The sequence below is a fragment of the Engystomops pustulosus genome, chromosome 8 (assembly GCF_040894005.1).
Source record: "Engystomops pustulosus chromosome 8, aEngPut4.maternal, whole genome shotgun sequence".
Classification (NCBI taxonomy): Eukaryota; Metazoa; Chordata; class Amphibia; order Anura; family Leptodactylidae; genus Engystomops; species Engystomops pustulosus.
Window position 1 is genome coordinate 91,973,682 of NC_092418.1, and position 20,651 is coordinate 91,994,332.

The window sequence follows — 20,651 nt, forward strand, 5'->3', positions numbered from 1 at the left end:
ATCATAATTAGACTTTCATGATTGAAAGTAATTAACAAAACTGGAAAAGTGTCCTGATACATAAACTTTTAAGGTATTGAGATCCCAATAGACCTGAGTTACTTGCCATATATTTTTGTCCGGCTGGAGAAGGGTGTTGATCCGGTTCACAATCCAGCTGAAAAGTCTTCCATACAAAGCTTTGGACATGGCATCTCGGACATCAGCTGCTTTATCCACAGTGTTGGTGCGGATAATGGTCTCCCCTCTGGTTACTACACAGTGAGAAGTAAGGGCCTCCTGCAACTCTTCAGCACCAATGCTAAGGAGGGCAGCAGCTAATGCAGCAATACAGCAAAGGAAGAAGAACCAACACTACATTATAATAACTAAGCAAAAAACTAAAACCATGAAGTCATACAAAATAACAGTCATCGCAGATTCTATCAAAAGGCACAGAACACCGGACCTATGTGTCTAGCAAAAAAACACCCATCGAAAAGTCAAAGTAGCCGATTATAGGCAATGCGATCGTTTAGGCCCGGTTGGCGTTTGGCATTTATCATTTGTGAACCAGATGTGAACCTAGCTGTATACGTATGAGCTGAAAATCGATTTAGAGGAGAATTTTACCTTAGAAGTGGTCAACCATAGAGAAAACCACACACGTTATAGTTACCACCTGCAGGTTTGGTTGCCAAAATTGCAATGTGCATCAGGGCAGCTAGAATCTCCATTGAAGGCAGATGCCAGGAGGAATCCTTTGTTAGGGATTCTGGGATTCTCCAGGATTTCTGGAAACAAAGTGTGGTCTGGGGCTCTGTTTCCAGAAGTATGGCAGTGATGGCTTGGTCAGTCAGTGGCTTCTCTGCACCAAGGTAGGTCACTTGTGAAGTAAGCGGAAGTGACGTCCCATGGTGTGAGGGGGAAATGATTGATGGTGGGTGAAGTGGGTGACCTCCCAGCACTCCCGCCTGAGCCTTTGGTGGCAAAAACTTAGGCACCAATGCACTGCTAGAATAAGAGCCCTAGCAGGGTAACTCTTCTTTTGTCCCCCCTGCCAAAATAAACTTTAAACTAACCACTGTACCTTCTGACTTGGAACATATATTTGGAAGTGAGAAAAATAAAAAAAATTCCCTGTTTGTTAGAAAGTCGGGAACTTAGTTTGTCTAATAGCTATTCCAGTGCACAGGGCCGGCTCCAGGTTTAGGTAGGTCCCTGGGCGACAAAGCCTTAGTAGGCTGATCTTTAGTATACTCACGTCACAGTGCCCCACTGTCCGTCCCCCCCCCCCCCGTCTGCACTAGCCACACTGTCCCCCCTACCCCAGTAGCCACACTACCCCCCTAGTAGCCACACTATCCCTCCCTCCCCAGTAGCCTCACTGTCCCCCCCATAAGTCACACTGTCCCCACCCCCACACCGCCCCCCGTAGCCACACTGTCTCCCCCTCCACAGTAGCCACACTGTCCACACCTTCCCATAAGCCACACTGTCCCTCCCGAGTAGCCACATTGTCCTCACCCCCCATAAGCCACACTGCCCCCACCTCGATAGCCACACTGCCACTCCCCAGCTAGCACCCTTGGGCCCTGGCACTTGCTCGGGTAAACTGGGTGTTGGCGCCGGGTCTGAAATTTATATATTGACTGACAAAATGCTTGTCCCTATTTCTCAGACATGCATGCTTGGCTCGACTCCATGAACTAAATACAGTATTTGCCCTGGATGGAGAGGGTTACGTGTCACAAAACTATTTTGTTGGCTGGTGTTAAAGCTATTATGTGAATGTCTTATGAGCCGTTTTATTATACCGTTTTCTAAGGCTTCTCCATTGGGAACTTCGCTTTTGTCAGTTTGGTGTTTAGAAGATATGGCTGTGAACTCAATGTTCCCTGTGTTCAGTATTCCGGCCAGAATTCTGTACACCGAATGGACTTCCTGTTAATTAAAGGTGAAGGTAACACGACAGACATTAATTCTACAAATAAACCGAAAAAAGACAAATATCGTGCACTTGATAAACTGCATCTAATAGGTAATTGTTCAGTGTCCAGTAAACATATGTTTTCTCCATGCAGAGAATACGTAATGGGATCCTTACGATGACTTTTAATGCTTCTTACTAAAGCAATATCAGACATTTGCAGGGTGACAGCAAACATATTTTATATTACAGGCAGTCCCCGGGCTACGTACAGTATAGTTTCTGTAGGTTTGTTCTTAAGTTGAATTTGTATGTAAGTCAGAACTGTATATTTTATCATAGTAACCCCAGCCCAAATATTTTTGGTCTTTGTGACAATTGGATTTTAACATTTTTGGGTTTTCGTAAGAACCAGGATTAACAATAAATCTATATTGCAGACACCTGTGATAACTGTTACAGCTGATCATTGTAGCCTGGCGCTAAAGTACAGTAAATTACCAGCATCCAGAGGTCTGTTTGTAACTAAGGGTCATCTGTAAGTTGTGCGATCTTAAGTCCGGGATTGCCTGTATTAGCAACATACGTAATATTACATTATTCCTGTTATGTTACAGGTTCCGATATGAAAAAGTAAAAAATTCATTTTTTTGTTGTATTCTATATACAGGCGGTCCTCGACTTAAGAACACCTGACTTACAGATGACCCCTAGTTACAAACGGACCTCTGGATATTGGTAATTTATTGTACTTTAGTGCTAGGCTACAATAAACAGCTGTAACAGTTATCACAGGTGTCTGTAATGAAACTTTAGTGTTAATCCTGGTTCTTATGACAACCCAAATTTTGTAAAATTCAATTGTCACAGAGACAAAAAAAATTTTGGCTGGGAATACAATTATAAAATATACAGTTCCGACTTACATACAAATTCAACTTAAGAACAAACCTACAGAACCTATCTTGTACGTAACCCGGGGACTGCCTGTACTGTAAGAACAGGGTAAATGATTATAAAACGTCCTCTTCGTATTCAGTTCTTTACTCACATCATTGCTGAACCCTATAATCCTAAAACAATGTTGAATTGCAGCAAATTGTCTTCTATAAGATTCCTTGGAGATTATGTCTTGCATGACTGAACCGGTTTCATTGTCAATGTATCTATTAGTAATAAAAGGAAAATAAAAGGATTAGCAATAAAAATAGTAAATAAACAGAAATAACTATAAGAAAAGCACAATATGTGGCAAATAGTGTTTTACCTTGGGGGCTTTTTCTCTGGGAGGCTGTATTCAGAGAGCTTTTTATGGTGATAAAGGCCAGCGTATATGTAATAAAAGATATGAAAATTCTTCTCACCCCTGAAGGAAATGGAAAACATAAACTGTAAATGGAAAATGAACATGATACAGGACCAAACCCAGCGGTCATAGTGCTGATTAAATAATTGTACCAAGAGTATAAAAAGGGGTTTTTATTAGTAAAACTATTTCTAATTGTGAGTGTTGATTTTGTATTCTTATAAGAATAAGTAAAAAAAAACTACAAATTTGCAGGAAGGAACAGACCTGGGAACATAACCCATCAGTAGTTGAGTCTACTAGTTGTTATCTGCTCTCAATTTTATAGAAGACAAGAGTGTGTCAAGACAATAAAGAAGTGCAAGCCCTGTGCTTCTCACAACCTCTTTCTCTGCCTACTTTCCGGCCCTGTACTAAATCGAAGGTGACGACTGGGTTGTGCTCCCTCAGCTCTTCCCCTCTTCCACTGTGTGTTGAAACTTCATCAGTAGCCCTGAGATCACAGCAGACAGAGGAAGGAGGGAAATACGACCCGTAGAGCCCTTCTGGCTTATTAGCATTGTTTTAAAAGTTGATTTTAGAAGAAAGAAGGTGATGGATAACAAATATATGAAGATTATTAGAGTCATTGGGGCAGATTTACTTACCTGGTCCGTTCGCGATCCAGCGGCGCGTTCTCTGCGGTGGATTCGGGTCCGGCCGGAATTCATCAAGGTAGTTCCTCCACCATCCACCAGGTGGCGCTGCTGCGCTGAAAAGCATCTGAACGCGCTGGAATTCACCGGGCCGGACCAAGTGAAGGTAAGCACGTCCCAAGCGACACATTTCTTTTTTTAAATGCGTCGGTTTTTCCGAATCCGTCGGGTTTTCGCTTGGCCACGCCCCCTGATTTCCGTCGCGTGCATGCCAGCACCGATGCGCCACAATCCGATCGCGTGCGCCAAAATCCCGGGGCAATACAGGGGAAATCGGCGCAAATCGGAAATATTCGGGTAACACGTCGGGAAAACGCGAATCGGGCCCTTAGTAAATGACCCCCATTGTGTCTGGCTCTAGGAGTAAGTGTCCCTAGTTTATCCATGCTTGCTTTTGATTCACCCTTTCCCTAAAAGCTGAACTTGTTGTTTCTCCTAATACTTTTTTTATTTAGCAAATATTTAACTTAAAAAAAACCTAACCTTTAAAACTGCATAATACCTTGCACTTAATATTGCTGCAGTTAAACTTTAAAATGATGCAAAATTAACCCAGATACTGTTTTAGTTCAGGCTCATTTATTAGTTGTGGTTCATTAAGCTTTTCTATTCAAACATTTTTCATTCTGCAGCCAGAAATATTATTTACACAACTCCAAACAAGTATCTATGAATGCTAAAATCATGCGCTGGAAAGAGATAATGCAAGAGAAAATCCCTACAACAATAGGTTTTACTTACATGGCCTGTTTTATGACCCGGGATTTTTCTAGCAGATATTCGGAGATTTTTGCACCCATGACTGCACCTGTCGGCGTGAACATCATTTCTAGATATTTTCCAAAACGACTGGAGTTATCGTTGATAACAGTGCAGGCATTTCCAAAGGCTTCAACCAAGGGGTTAACTTGGAGGATCTTTTCTCTCAGTGCCCTATTATTGGCCTGTAAAGAAAATATATTTTGTGTTAGTTTATTAGTTGCATCCCCATATAAATGAACCACATTATAGTTGGGGTCCAGCAACTTTGAGTTACACCTCTGTGAGTATCCTTAACAAATTAGCTAATTAATACTATAATGTACATAGTGTATGACCATGGTAGTAGAGTATTAGGATGCGGGTTGTGGCCTTGACACCCATTGCACAAGCAAAGCTACATTTCATATATGGAGTCACAATTTGCAATGACTTTGACTGCTGGATTTCTGGCAATTTTGGCTTTGCAGCTACTTGTAAGTGGCCGATGTTCACAAGGTCATTTGTACCAATGTAATAAGTAAGTTCCTTCTAGAATCCAGCATTTATGGAGCACTGCTAATGTACAGCTATTAGCCGGGCAGCCGTCACTGTCAGCTTGTCAGAGGGAACATTTAGCCCTTATTAATCTTCATATGATAAAATACCTGTCTGTCCCTAACATATTGCATTGCAGTACTGTACATCCTTGTGGACAAATTCTGCCTCAATCTAGCAGGTGAAAAAGCATATGGAAGCATACCCCGCTATAATCCCCTTCCCAGTCATCAATCTTCTTCACAAACAGCAAAATATTTCTGCTCCTACAGAAATAAATGGCAATGGTACAGCAAAGCCTTGTCATATAGTGTTCTGTATTGTTTAAATTCCCTGTATACCATATCCATCATAGGACACTATGGAATATGTAGATTTTTGCCTGTTCCTTTTTAATGTTTCTATGTTTCTGATCAGCAAATCCTGCTCTATAACATCCTGCCTGCAGATAAAACACTATGTACAATCTGCTCAGCTCCTCCTGCTCTATAACATGCTGCCTGCAGATAGGACACTATGTATACTCTGCTCAGCTCCTCCTGCTCTATAACATTCTGCCTGCAGATAGGACACTATGGACAATATGCTCAGCTCCCCCTCCTCTATAACATGCTGCCTGCAGATAGGACACTATGTACAATCTGCTCAGCACCTCCTTCTCTGTAACATGCTGCCTGCAGATGGAACACTATGCACAATCTTCTCCACATCTATGTTCAACCTGCTCAGCTCCTCCTGCTCTATAACATGCTTTCTGCAGATAGGACACTGGCTCATACCCGCCAGTATTTTGTCTAACCTTGCACTAAAAATGAGTAATTATGCGGAAGTCTATGACTCACAGACTATTAGCAACTAGTCTGTTACCAACAATGTTCGATTTATGTCAATGTTTACTATAATGCTTTGAGACGCATGAAGTGAACTACGGGACTAACCGGAACCAGGGACATCTTGGAAGGACTTTCCCTTGAAATCTATACTCCTAAACGGGAAACAACTACTTTTAAGTCATAGACTCTGTGTGTAAATGTACTTTTTGGACATTTTGCTCACCAAGCGGGGGAAGGGTGGGGGGAGGGGGAGGTTGGGGATTTTTAAGTCTTACTGTTTATGCTGTTAAATGTTTTTAAAAAAAATGGAAAACTATGTTTTTCAATAAAAATTTATTTGATCAAAAAAAAAAAAACCTTGCACTAAAAAGAACATCTCATAATTTTGAAGTGTTTGCTCCACTTTTGTGTTGCAGTTGCACTTGCACAAATCTACTAAAAAGATGCATCAACAATTCTTGGGCTACCATGTTTTTTTGTTCTATATATCCAGGCACTGCTCACCAGGGTATAAGAAGGATGTGGTGACATTATGTGTAAGACCTTACCTTTCCTAGGAAGGTTAAATGTTGTACAATCAGATGAGCACTTTCTGTCTTCCCGGCACCGCTCTCTCCGCTGATAATAATGCACTAATGGATCAGAAATAATTGGGGGTGAGAAACTGTCATCATGTAACTGACTGCACAAAATTACAGAAAGCAGACAGAGGTGACTGTGGCTCCAATGTGCGGCCCCTCATATACTGCTTTATATTAGAAATTGTGCATTCAAACTGGAAAACTGGAAGAATTTCCAAGAAAGGAATGGAGTACAGTATTTTACAAATTTGTAAATACAGGCGGTCCCCTACTTAAGAACACTCGACTTACATACGACCCCTAGTTACAAACGGACCTCTGGATATTGGTAATTTATTGTCCTTTAGTCCCAGGCTACAATAAACAGCTATAACAGTTATCACAGGTGTCTGTAATGAAGCTTTAGTGTTAATCCTGGTTCTTATGACAATCCAACATTTTTAAAATCCAATTGTCACAGAGACCAAAAAAGTTCTTGCTGGGATTACAATGATAAAATATACAGTTCCGACTTACATACAAATTCAACTTAAGAACAAACCTACAGACCCTATCTTGTATGTAACCCGGGGACTGCCTGTACTTGATAAGTAGAAGTCATAGTAGGCTACTTATCATATGCTGCGCCCATCATTTTGCTTTATCCTGCACACTTTCAGGCCTCAATGTGCACAGGATATACTGTAGTTAGTGAGGAGGTGGGAATGTCCAGCGCTGGCCCACCCTGTCGTCTGGTGCCCCCTTTTGCACCCACTTGGAAAAGAGGTGGTGTAAAGGGCGAAATAATTGCAAGTAATTGTGGTTATTTCAGGACTTGAAAGCAAAAAAATGCCTGCCCCCCATAGACATAGATAGTTTTTGACCTACCTGATCTTTACTGAAAGTCACCATCCCCTGATATGCTGCGTCTGCAGTGGCAAAAATATGTGGGGGGTTTGAGGCACGTTTGACTCCATGATACAGCTTGGAGAACTGAAAAAAAAACCAATACTATCAGGTAGAAATATCTATACGCAATAACATTACAATCAACAGTGAGTAAGTACAGCAATAGTCATTATTTGTGCATTTATGTCCTGAAATATTTCTTCAGAATCTAAATAATGCAAATATTTGAAATAAAAATTCATAACTTATTTATATCATTGTCTTAAATTAATATTAAGCTTTCATTGACACATCTTAAAGGGGTTTCTCCAGCCACATTCAAGTTAGTCCCTGTTCACAAGATAGGGGCTGACTTGCTGATTGGTGGAGTCTCATTGATGGGACCCCCACAGATTATGAGAATGGGGGCAATATCCATCAGCACCATAGAGATGAATAGAGCAGCTGAAGCATGTACGTTAAGCGTTCCCCCATTCTTGTGATCCCGGGGGCGTCCCATTACTGAGACCCCCACCAATTAGCAAGTTAGCCCCTATCCTTTGAATAGGGGATAACATTTATGTGGCTGGAGAACCCCTTTAAGTAATATCTGTATAAACATCACCTTCTTATATTTGGCAATGATAATTATATATAAATGTGCTGCTCAAAATAGGCACAACTTATCTATCAAAAATCAGGTTTGAACAAACTTTGATTATTACTACTGATCCACACATCGATCACAAGAACTGACCCCTGATATTTACAAGAACTCAATTATGATTTTTGGGGTCCACTTTCGTGATCAGTATGGGTCCCAGCAGTCAGACTGCCTCAACCAAATTGTTATCCCCTATATGGTCCAGGCTACTAATTATGCTTGCCTCTCGCATGACGTCACCTCACTCTCCCATGCTCCCAGCATGGGAGAGGGAGGTGTAGGGGTGTGTATAATTAGCGGCCCGGAGCGATGGACATCTTGTCCCTGCTCTCCCTGCTGCTCCATGCTCCGGCATGTCAAGATTAGCGAAGGACAGCGCTGGGATCAAAATGGAGTGGGGGTGAGTATTTGTAGGTTTTTTTTTACAGTTTTTTATGTGGTTGATTTCCTTTAAAGGAAATCTACCATCAGGATCAAGGATTGTAAACCCAGCACACTTGCTGGTGTGTGTCCCCTTAAGCAGGATCTGAGCTTCTTATAGCTTTTTATTTCCTTGTTTTTACAAAAAAAAATTTAAAAAAATTATTCAAATGAAGGGCACTGGGTTCAATTAACATCTATGGAGACCTGAGTCCCTCAGGCTAATTTACATAATTTTTAAAGCCTTTTTTTGTAAAAAAAAAAAAAAATAAGAAGTGCATAAGAAGCTAAAAGAAGAGCAGATCCTGCCATAATAAGAGGAAACATGTTTTGAGTCCAGATCAAACTTGTCATCACCATATTATCCTCGATCCTTTTCTTAACACTTACATGACTGATGACAAGTCCGATCCCGACTCATAACAATTCTCATACCAACAGGTAGATCTGCGTGCTCATAGACTGCGCTTTTTAATAGAGTTTTTTTTATCCTAATATACAATTGGATTTGATGTTGCATCTTTTAAGCTGATACATTTGTCTGAATGGCAGTTTAATAAAATATATAAAAAGTCTTTTTTTTTTTTACCTGTGGAGAATAAATACTCAGGTTCTGAAATGGGTTTAATGCTATTAAGATATCCCCAACATAAGTATATATCTGTAAATCTGCAAACCGGGTTTGTAACTGGTGGATAATGGTTTCCTGGAGAAAAAAAAAAAAACACATGAAAACTGTAATCTGAAATTAATGTGAAGGATTGCTGGATGGCAGAAGCTGTCCATCAGTATTAGATGTTTAAACCAGCTGACCATCGGGAGACCCTCAACTTGATGGCAAATATCAGGAAACAGCAGTGTAAATGTTAAAATAGGTTTTTAGTTTTCTGAGACACAGTATATAAAAATTAGACTCAGTAGCCACCTTGAAAAGCCTTTCTGTTCCGTTGCTGCTGCTCTCAACCACAATGACTTGGAATTGGCGACATCCTCTTTGTATCATTTGACTGGTACGAGTAGGATGGTGCAGCTCTTGCACATGTAACCACTAAGGGCAGTGATTGGTTAAAGCAATAATATGAATGATGATTGGGACATAATCACTTGAGTTCTGGTGGGGAAGAGAGCAGTGGCACTGGAACTGTGGAATATTTAAAGGTATATGGTTTTATTTGGTTCGTAAAGGTTGATGTCTTTAATTAATTTTAAAACTATCTTTGTCTGCATTATAGCCTAGACCTGAATTAACCATCCAAGTACTAGTGGTTTAGTATCAATCTGTCCATGCTAAAATCAGCTAAAGAACTGTAGAAAGAGGGACAGAATAGAAGCCTGAACCAATGATGAGACAGAAGGAGTGTCCTCGGGGGTGAACACAGCCTCCCTGGTGCCTCAGGTGAATATAGAAAGGCACCCCATGATTGCATCAGTTATGAAGAGATTCTAGTGGAAGGAAGGCAATGGCAAATACATTTTTGACACTTTAAGTAAGTATTGTAAACAGATTCTAGATTTGTAGTGGATAACTAACTGTGCTCCTGATGCTCCCCCCTTCCTAATTGCTGGTGCTACCGCCTCAGTCAAGATGCTCAACTCGCCTAGTGGAAGGCGCACCCCTGCGTGTCCTAGACCAGTGATTTTCAACTAGTGTGCCGTGGCACACTAGTGTACAGCGACACATGGTCGGGTGTGCCGCGGGGAAAGTTCCCCAAACTATGGTGCCCCGTGTATTTTGTTTCCCGGCAATGCGCAGCGATGCGCAGTCACGGCTTCTTACAATGTAGGAGACGTGTACAATAACACATGCGAAAGCTTTGAACCTCGCGCGACAAAATGACGTCACCGATGCCAGCGCATCATCCTGAGAGCAGAGAGACTCTCGCATTTGCCCACCGCCAAGGTAATGCCCACCAATAATGCTGACTATATGAGCTTTTGCCTGAGTATATGAACTGTTGGCAGAATACTCAGCATATGAGCTGGTACTTTTAGTACTCCAGCAGTACTGCATATAACAATGAGAAATGTAAAATGAGAAATACTATGGTCATGAGGCTGGAGTACTACAAGTACCAGCTCATATGCTGAGTATATGAGCTGGCACTTGTACTCTGGCCTCATGCCCATAGTACTTCTCATTGTACCCTTTATATTGCAGTATATGAGCCACAAAATAATCAGCACCATATACTAAAAACAGGGAGAAACTGAGAACTGTTGAGGAAGAGCTTCGTGTGTGTCTTTCCACCATTCCTGCCAGGATATCCCTTTTATGTTTATCGAAACAGGCCCAGGTTCACACTGAGTGAGTAAAATAAATTTAGAATCTATATTATTAACTATATGTATAATATGACTGTTTTAGTGTCATTTTGTGCTATTTTGGTTGGTGGTGTGCCCCAGGATTTTCTACGTATAAAAAGTGTGCCGCGGCTCAAAAAAGGTTGAAAATCACTGTCCTAGACTACCTCAGATCCCCCATAGGCACAGTAGTAGATCTCTAGTTACAAGTAACACCTATTCTCTAATAAAGGTGAAGTTAAAAGAAATTACAGAGCAAGCAGTAAAACAAATATTGGTCAAATAAGAATCATCCAAGTTATTATTTTTTAGATCACCACTTGATGGTAACTTAAAAAGCGACATATAGACAAAATAAACCAAAATCTCAGCAATCATATAAAATAATGTATCAAGCCAAGAAGCATTTACCTCATCGAGAACCTCCAGGTTGACCAGGTCATCATCCAGGCAGGTGTTCTCCTTGGGGTTTAGCACATAAGGCCTCCTGGTGTGCATCCTTTCATACCTGTACCATACAAGTTATAGAAATTACATAAATGTCACCTCTAAATGCAAACCAGGTGACATCACTACGTCTCCGTTGCCACCAGCAGAATAGGCTTCTTCTTGCATATAGCCTTGCACTTGACTTAATGGTTAAATCTTGTATCTCAGATAATGCGGTTATCTCATAAAGGTTCATCAAATTGGTCTCCAATTTAAGTGGATTTACACCTCACAATACCATGTGAAGTTTCACTCAAGATCCAAAGATAAACTCTGACTATTGCTCAATAAGTAAAATTAATATCTGAAATGGAAACAATATGGACAAGTCAAATAGTCCATTGTCCCATTGTGGTGTTCCCCCCATTGTGCTTGTCCTGTAGGGAACATCTTAGGAAAGACTGGTCTCATTCACACTGTGATCAATGCTACAATAACTATAGGAAAATCTCTATATATAATGGCTCTGTAGATCACTGGATCATGATCTTCATCTTCATAAAGTGTAACCCCCGCCTTACCTCTCTACATTACATCTGCCTCTTCTGATGGACAGTCCCGTTTCCCGTGAAATGGTCGAGCTCCTGGTCTGAGATGTAATCTTAGTCTTTATGTTACGGAATTAGAAGCAAAGACATTTCTGTCTGCTAACTCTATGTAATCTGATTATACCCAAAACCTTCAAACTAGTCAACTATTGAATTAAAATGGACTAATAATGCAACACGACACTGGGATTATGGAGGCGGTTCTGCCGAGGACGTGGGGAGAAAGATTTCTAAGATGATCTACATAATGTTGTCTTGAATTATAAACTTGAGACGAGAACAATTTCTGCTTTACAGCGAAGGAACCTCCTGCTGTGGAGCACTTAGCGCTGATCCGTGATGAGGCCTTCTGACAGATGCTTCCTTCATAAAGACACATGACCAAACTGGGAAGACAAATCCCACATCTCCGAGGACTAACTGCATGACATCTGAGTCATATAGCGCATCAAAATACAAGTAATTATATCTAGGGAAGTTGAAGTATAGTACGGAGAAAAACCAATGCACAATAGGGTCAAGAAATCAGTAGAATCAAATATGTCAAGTCCTTTGTTTTTTGTCTGTGAGAAGAAGCAAGTAGCACATAATGGGGGTCATTTACTAAGGGCCCGATTTGCGTTTTCCCTACGTGTTACCCAAATATTTCCGATTTGCGCCGATTGTACCTGAATTGCCCCGGGATTTTGACGCACGCGATCGGATTGTGGCGCATCGGCGCTGGCATGCACGCGACGGAAATCGGGGGGCGTAGCCGAACAAAAACCCGACGTATTCGGAAAAACTGCCGCATTTAAAAACCGAAAATGTATCGCTTGGGAAGCGCTTACCTTCACCTGGTCCAGCTCGGTGTATTCCGGTGCGTTCAGATGATTTTCAGCGCAGCAGCGCCACCTGGTGGATGGCGGAGGAACTACCTTCATAAATCCCGTCCGCACCCGAATCCTGTTCAGAGAACGCGCCGCTGGATCGCGAATGGACCAGGTAAGTAAATCTGCCCCAATTTCTTAATGTCAGTGCTGTTGGAAAAGGCTTGAGGAAGAGACGAAACTCCTTGCTGACCTACTATACCAGTAGAACTTTGTACTACAGGTATACTCAGTATCAGCAGTACAATATATACAATCTGCTCTGCTCAGTAGTGGATTATAATATAGGCGGATGGGGCGACAGCCCAGTGCCCAAGCTTTCTAGGGGGCCCATGGCCACCCAAACCATCCAAAAAATTTTATACTGAGAAGGACCTTCACCCAGGAAATCCTCATACATCTGTTCCTACTCTCAGTACACATGTACAAAAGAGCCATTTCCGGACCTTCAAAGGTCCTCCAAAGGTTCTGAAACCGCAGATTCACATCAAGCAGAAGTGAACATCCTTCATTCGCCAAGAAGAGATATAGGAAGTGAATCCCAGACTTGTAGGGGCTATAATATTCATACGGCACAGGGCGTATTGCAGTCTTAATCTGCCCCTGGCTCAGCTCCTACTGCTCTGTAACATGCAGCCTGCAGATGAGGCTCTGGTCCAGATTTATCAAAATTGAGGAAAACTGCCTTATACCTTATGAATGTGCAGGATGTGCCAGATAATTGAATACTGGTTCACGGTCTTCACTGCTCGGGAAGTGTGCACTATTTTGTTTTTGCCGCACCTTTAACCCCTTCGCGTCTATGCCATTTTAGACCTTCAGGACCAGGCCTGATTTTTTAAATTTGCCCTGTGTCATTATAGGTGGTTATAACTTTGTGACGCTTTAACATATCCAGGGGATTTTGAGATTGTTTTACCGTCACACATTGTACTTCAAAGTAATAGAAAAATTTTGATGATATCTTTTGTGTTTAGTTATGAATAAAATTGAAATTTGGCTAAAATTTCTGAAAATTTGTCATTTTCAAAGTTCAAAATTTTCTGCTTTTCAGGCAGATAGTCATAGCACCCAAGTAACTTTATAACTAACATTTCCCGAATGTCTGCTTTATATTGGCGCAGGGTTTTATGCATCTTCTCTCTTTTCTAGGTTGTTAGGAGGTTCAGAATTTTGGGTGCAATTTTTCTCATTTTTATGAAAATCGCCAAAACCCTTATTTAGAGGCACATGCTCAGGTCTAAGTGACTTTGAGAGGCCTAAACAGCAGTAAAACCCCATGTATCACGCCATTTTAGAAACTACACCCCTCAATGTGTAAAAAATCAACTTTAAGAAGTATGTTAACCCTTTAGATGCTTCACAGTGGTTAAAACAAAATGGAGGTCTAATTTACAAGCTGTCATTTTTTTTAGACAATATATTAATTTTGGCCAAAAATTAAACCGTCACAAAGTATTAAATGACAAAAAACTCCACAAAGTTTGATACCCAATTTCTCCCGAGTATAAGGATGCCCCATATGTGGTGGTGACTGCTGTACGGCCGCACGGCCGGGCATAGAAGGGAAGCTGCGCCATTCAGAACAGATCTGCAATGTCACATCTTACAGGCTATAAAATGTTTATTTTTTTGTAATTTGGACATATGGGGGATTATTTTTTTTGTGGATGAAATCCACTTTTCAGGGACATCATTTACGGTGGGGCTCAATAGCCAATAATCAGATTTTATTAACTCTTTCTTGGTGGTGGTTAAAAAAATCAATTCTTGTTTATGGTTTTTAGCATTTTTTTCGCCGGACGTTCACCATACCATAAAAATAATGTGTTATCTTTATTCTACGGGTCATCACGATTACAGCGATACCCCATTTATATGGCTTTTTTATGGTTAACTTGTTTTGCAGAATATAGAACTAATTTTGTGAGAAATTTGCTTGTTTTTGCTTGCCGTGTAACAATGGGCAGAACATTTATATTTTTTGGTTTACAGAGTTGGTTTATAGCTTATTTTTTGCGGGACAAGCTGTACTTATTCTTGGTATCATGTCGGGGTAAATTTTACTTTTTGATTACTTTTTATGCGCTTTTTATGAGGTCAGATGTGAAAATTTCATAATTTTTGCAAGTTTTTTTGTGTTTTTTTTTACGCCGTTCACCGTACGGGTTCAGTGACGATTTTATTCTATTGTACGGGTTGTAACGGACGTTGTGATGCCCAATATGTTGTGTTTTTTTTTGTGATTTTCACTTTTTTATGTTTTATTGTATTATTGCATGGGATGGGACTTCAAGGGACTTTTATTCTTTTTTAATAATTTTTTTTAATTGCACTTTTTTTTTTTTAACTTTTTTTTACTGTTTTATTTTGTCCCAGGGTGGGACATGAACAAGTGATCATTTGATCACTTGTTCATTGTAATATACTGCAATACTAATGTATTGCAGCATATTACATAGTCAGCCTATGCATTCTGCATAGGCTGATATCAGCACTGTTAGGATCGTGCTGTAAGCACGATCCTAACAGGCTTCTAGTGAAGGCAACCCTGGGGGCCTTATCGGGCTTCAGGGTTGCCATGGCAACGATCGGCACCTCCGTACCATGCAAGGAGGGTGCCGATCGTCGCGGCGATTCACTATAGACGCTGCGGTCACAATGACCGCGGCGTCTATAGGGTTAAACAGCCGGGATCGCGATAGTCGCGATCCTGGCTGTTACTGCGGGATCCCGGCTACCGCGTACCGCCGGGATCCCGCGGCGATCGCCCGGGCTCAGCTTCTGAGCCCGGGTGATCGCCATGACGTGATACTACGTCAAGGTGCGGGAACGACCCGCATCCTATGACGTAGTATCACGTCAGGGTGCGGGAAGGGGTTAATATACAGACAATTCTATCAATTCCCTGTATTAAATTTGTCGCAAACTCTGACTAAGCACTAACATGCTCCTTTAGGTGCACATTCTTCTGTCTTATGCGACACAATGGAGCCGCTACACAAAACTGGTGCAGACACTTCCATGTGTAAGCCAATTCAAGCTTCTTTTATGTGAAACAGAAAACTTGCACAACTATGTACAATCTGCTTAGCTCATTCTGTTCTATAACATGCTGCCTGCCGACAGGACGCTATGTAAATTCTGCACTGCTCCTCCTGATCTATAATATGCTGCCCCCAGATAGGACACTATGTACAATGTGCTCAGCTCCTCCTGCTCTATAACATGCTGCCTGCAGATAGGACACTATGTACAATATTTTCAGCTCATCCTTCTATATAATATGCTATCTGTAAACACTTAAATATACTTAGCTTCTCCTGCTCAATAACATGCTGCCAGCAGATAGGTAGCTATATATAATCTGCTCATCAACTTCTGCTCTATGAGATGCTGCCAGCAGGTAGGACAATTTGTACATTGTGCTCAGCTCCTCTTGCTCTATAACATGCTGCTTGCAGATAGGAGACTATGTAGAATATTTTCAACTTATCCTTCTATATAACATGCTGCCTACAGATTACACTACATTTTGATGGTAACAGATTCCCTTTAAATGGCTCCTATATGTTCTTGGGGCCCATAGCCCAGGCTGTCTAAATGGTATGTTTGCCCTTGAGATAACGCTTACAAAACCTTTTCTAGTGAAGATGTTATGTAAGTCAACACATGTCCCCTGGTAATGCACGCATGAGGATTATTGCAGGATGCAATTATTTTTTCAGACATTAATGAAAATGTTTGAGATTTGGTTTGAAAATGTGTGTTTTATGTTAATTTTCTCCCAGGCATCTTCAAGCATGTGCACTCATCTCTGAAAGTAGGCAAAGCTGCAGCTACTTGAAGCACATGAAGCCGGTCTATATTGGAAATATAACCAGAAGCATTTTAGTCAGTTTAGCGAAAAACATAAAATTTACCTAAAGCTAAAAAGTAGCGGCCTATCAATGCATGAGTAACACGCCAAGACGTAAAGTAAACGAGAGCCATTCCACTTCATCGGGTAAAGTATGGCTCCAGGAGAACAATCTTCCTTCCTTTGTCTTTACAACACACAGGAGAAAGAATAATAGGTTATGTTTATAGGACGGCCACATTTACCTAGAATGGACAACACACAGCAAAGATATTTAATATCAACCTGCTGTATACAGCAAACACTCAACGCTCTACAATCTTTAACAAAAAAACTACTGTTTATTTCATTTAAAGTGAACCCGGCGAATGAAGAATGTTGTCCGAAAATTTCATGGTCTGATTTCCTCGTGATTTTCTAGATCTCTGCTTGCTGTCATTCTGTAGGAAGCGTTGTTTACTTTGTGTAGATAAAACCCCGGTCCCTGGTCATGTGATGTCACACAGGTGCACGGCTCGTTATAACACACAGCTTTAATTACTCTCTGGGTTAACGTGCACCTGTGTGACATCACATGACCAGGGATATAACGAGCCGTGCACCTGTGTGACATCACATGACCAGGTATATAACGAGCCGTGCACCTGTGTGACATCACATGACCAGGGATATAACGAGCCGTGCACCTGTGTAACATCACATGACCAGGGATATAACGAGCCGTGCACCTGTGTGACATCACATGACCAGGGATATAACGAGCCGTGCACCTGTGTGACATCACATGACCAGGGATATATAACGAGCCGTGCACCTGTGTGACATCACATGACCAGGGATATAACGAGCCGTGCACCTATGTGACATCACATGACCAGTGATGTAACAAGTTGTGCACCTGTGTGACATCACATGACCAGGGATATGAGCCACGCACCTGTGTGACATCTCATGACCAGGCATATAACGAGCTGTGCAACTGTGTGACATCACATGACCAGGGATATAACGAGCTGTGCAACTGTGTGACATCACATGACCAGGGATACAACAAGCCATGCACCTTTGTGATATCACATGACCAGGGACAGATAAATAAATGGTTGTGTGCATGAGGCCTTAGTCTTATAGATTGATACATTCTTCTCTGGCTGGAATACGTGTGCTAGTCTTCTCCACCCTATAACTGCAGTTTTACCGATTCTTTAAGCATTAAGGTGATGCACTTGACAATTGACACCTGGCCACCAATTTCTAGGTACCTATTGTATATCAAGCTGCTATTCCTCATCTTTGCCTCCATGTGTGCCTGTCTAAGCCTTCCCCGGGATGGGAGTCTCCCTTTATATTCTCCTAAAAATTCACACAACAGCATACAAAACAGGCTCTCCCCCTTGATAGCTATCCACAGGATAGCGTCAAACTTGCTGATCGGTGGGGGTCTCAGTGATGAGACCCCATAGATCACGAAAACGAGGGGTTCGATGAGGTCCCTAGTATCTCAGAGATCACTGTCAGCTCCATAGAGATGAATGGAGGAGAACGGTCATGTGTGGCCGATGAGGGGTCAGAGAGAGGTATGTGGGACCCCGTAAAGGAAACCTACCACTTTCCAACAGTGCTTCTAGGCAGCAAATACTGTGCACCAGCTCAGGGTGAGCTGGTGCCGGAGCATATCTTCGTTATGTTCTTAAACCGTTGTAAAGCGTTTAAACACTCTGGTAATCTTTATATACAAAGCAGCTCACCATGTGCAAAACCACTTCCTATTCAGGCGCACGCACGGTCACGCGCATCGTGCACCGAGCGCGTACCACCGTGTGCCGAAGCTGCTTCGTATTTAAATATTACTAAAGTGTTTAAATGGTAAAGAACATAACGAAGATATGCTCCAGCGCCAGCTCACCCTGAGCTGGTGTGCGGTATTTGCTGCTTAAAAGCACTGTTGGAAAGTGGTGGGTTTCCTTTAAGACCCCTCGTTTTGGTGACATATGGAGGTCTAACTACTAAGACCCCCACCGACCAGCCTAATGTAATTTGAATTTGTTGCAAAAACCCTTTAAGAGGGGTAACGAGTGTTAAAGGCCATAAATGCTTTGCTGAGGAGTCTGGGTAATGAATATGCATATAAGTTTCCCAGGGTGGGAAAAGGAAAGGTACATCCCTCTACATGTCCAACTTTTAGTAAGTCTTGTGACATGACACAGTGTAATAGCCAACCCAAAAGGAATAAACTACCTACTACAGACAAAGCTGTTCCTGAGTCATTGCTCCTCATCAGTACAGTACAGGGAACTAGTTTGGCTAAATGTGAGTTTATAAAACACATCTGGGCAGAAAAGATAAAGTGACAGGTTGACTTTAAATATGCCTAGGATTAGACATATGTCTTCCCAAATATAAAAATAAAGAAGGAAATAATTAAAGTGGAACGTTATGTGCCATGTGGTCTTTTCTTGCTATCAATCTTCAATACCGCTATTAAAAAATACCAAGAATGCTAAAAATATTCATCTAAACCCACCCCCACCTTGTGCAGTCATAATAGGCAAATTTCCTTGTTCATTAAAATCAGAAAAAAGCTATTAATTGCCGCCGTGTAACATTTATGTAAGTGTCTGCATTTTGAGGAAAACTAATTTTCTTATTTATTTTGTCTGTGAGCTATTTTAAAGAAACATTATCCGCCCCAGAATGTAGTCGATAATACCTCCCGTGCAGAAAAAAGCTTAAGGCAAAAATCACATTTAGTTTATTTTTAATTTATTCATTTCCCTATAAGCCTCGTTAATTAGACTATTAAACAAAATGGAAACATAACCGGCACATAAAATTTGTGTGTTTATTTTCCTGTGAGGTTTTTCACAACCATTTCTCTGAACACGATCTTCAGAAGGCTGATACATTATAAAATTATCAGAAATTTGTCAGGAGTGCAGGATGCCATCACTTGTGGGATGATTTTCATCAATCTAGACATCTCACAATTGACCCTCCCTAATTGCCTATCCTACCCTAAAAAAAAGATGACAACTAGTCGATGCTCCTTTGTCTTTCACCAAAAGGAAAACACAGAGACAAAAAAGGACAAAAAACAAACAAAAAAGAAAAGTCATCAAGTCAAAAGTAAGAAGAAAATGCAGTACAGAAGTAAAATACCAATGGATGGTTAGAAGGCAATGGGTCAAAGAATCCAGAAAATGCTAGTAAGCTCCAAGAAGGCACTGAGAAGCGGGTACACAATCCTCTAATGAGATATCAGAGACACAATCAAAAGGTTAACTGGATTAGGCATCTGTCCATCACAGCTGGCTTAGCTACTACAGCCCAGAACAAAGTCAAGAGGAGACAGCCTGGTGTGATAGAAATTAAGATAGCCAGGAGTGGCATAAGGCAGTGTTCAGACTGGTGCAGGACAGAATGCAAATGAAGAACAAAGTTAAAGTTAGCACCACTCTTCTGCCATACTTTATGGGCAGAGGATGATGCTGAAGATGCTGCATGCTGTAGACGGGAGGGTGGGAAGGAGACAAGTAGGCTATTGGGGTTGTGGAGTAGCCACCGCTCCACGGCACACCTACTCCATGCCCCAGTAGCCTCTTAAGAAAATTTACATATATATGAGATAAATGATTTATAATGTTCTGGGGCACTAAACTATTAGCCAAAAAAGAACAGGCCTGCTGCTATACATTAGATGAACCTGCCACCGGTAGGTTTCCTTTCAGTGACAGCTCTATGATAAATATAGTCTAACTCTCCACATTTGCATCCCTAGACTAAACTGAATCAGATATGGGATCTATTTACGTCAATATAATTGTTACAGGTGCTCCCAGGACACATATCTCGGGTTGCAGGCTCATCCATGCCCCTCTGTACACGCCAGCGCGGCACTCGTGCTGCTTACCTCTCCCCGCTCCTGCTCCCGGTCCTTGGGCCGTGTGTGTGTGCGTCCCCGTCTCCTAGGGCATGCATGCGCAGCTTCAGAAAATTTAGAGGGCCATCACAACG

At 41.5% G+C, this 20,651-nt stretch overlaps 1 protein-coding gene across 1 annotated transcript in view; it reads right to left on the reverse strand.

Moving 5' to 3' along the window:
* MYO3B (myosin IIIB) overlaps window positions 1-20,651 on the reverse strand; it is a 250,467-nt gene that overhangs the window by 116,966 nt on the left and 112,850 nt on the right. Inside the window, exons 10-18 of the mRNA XM_072121763.1 lie at window positions 11,284-11,380; window positions 9,161-9,277; window positions 7,488-7,592; window positions 6,588-6,671; window positions 4,652-4,854; window positions 3,177-3,275; window positions 2,961-3,075; window positions 1,797-1,923; window positions 107-317 (exon numbers count right to left, since the gene is read on the reverse strand). Of these exons, the coding sequence (XP_071977864.1) occupies window positions 107-317; window positions 1,797-1,923; window positions 2,961-3,075; window positions 3,177-3,275; window positions 4,652-4,854; window positions 6,588-6,671; window positions 7,488-7,592; window positions 9,161-9,277; window positions 11,284-11,380 (1,158 nt within the window). The remainder of the gene's footprint in view (window positions 1-106; window positions 318-1,796; window positions 1,924-2,960; window positions 3,076-3,176; window positions 3,276-4,651; window positions 4,855-6,587; window positions 6,672-7,487; window positions 7,593-9,160; window positions 9,278-11,283; window positions 11,381-20,651) is intronic.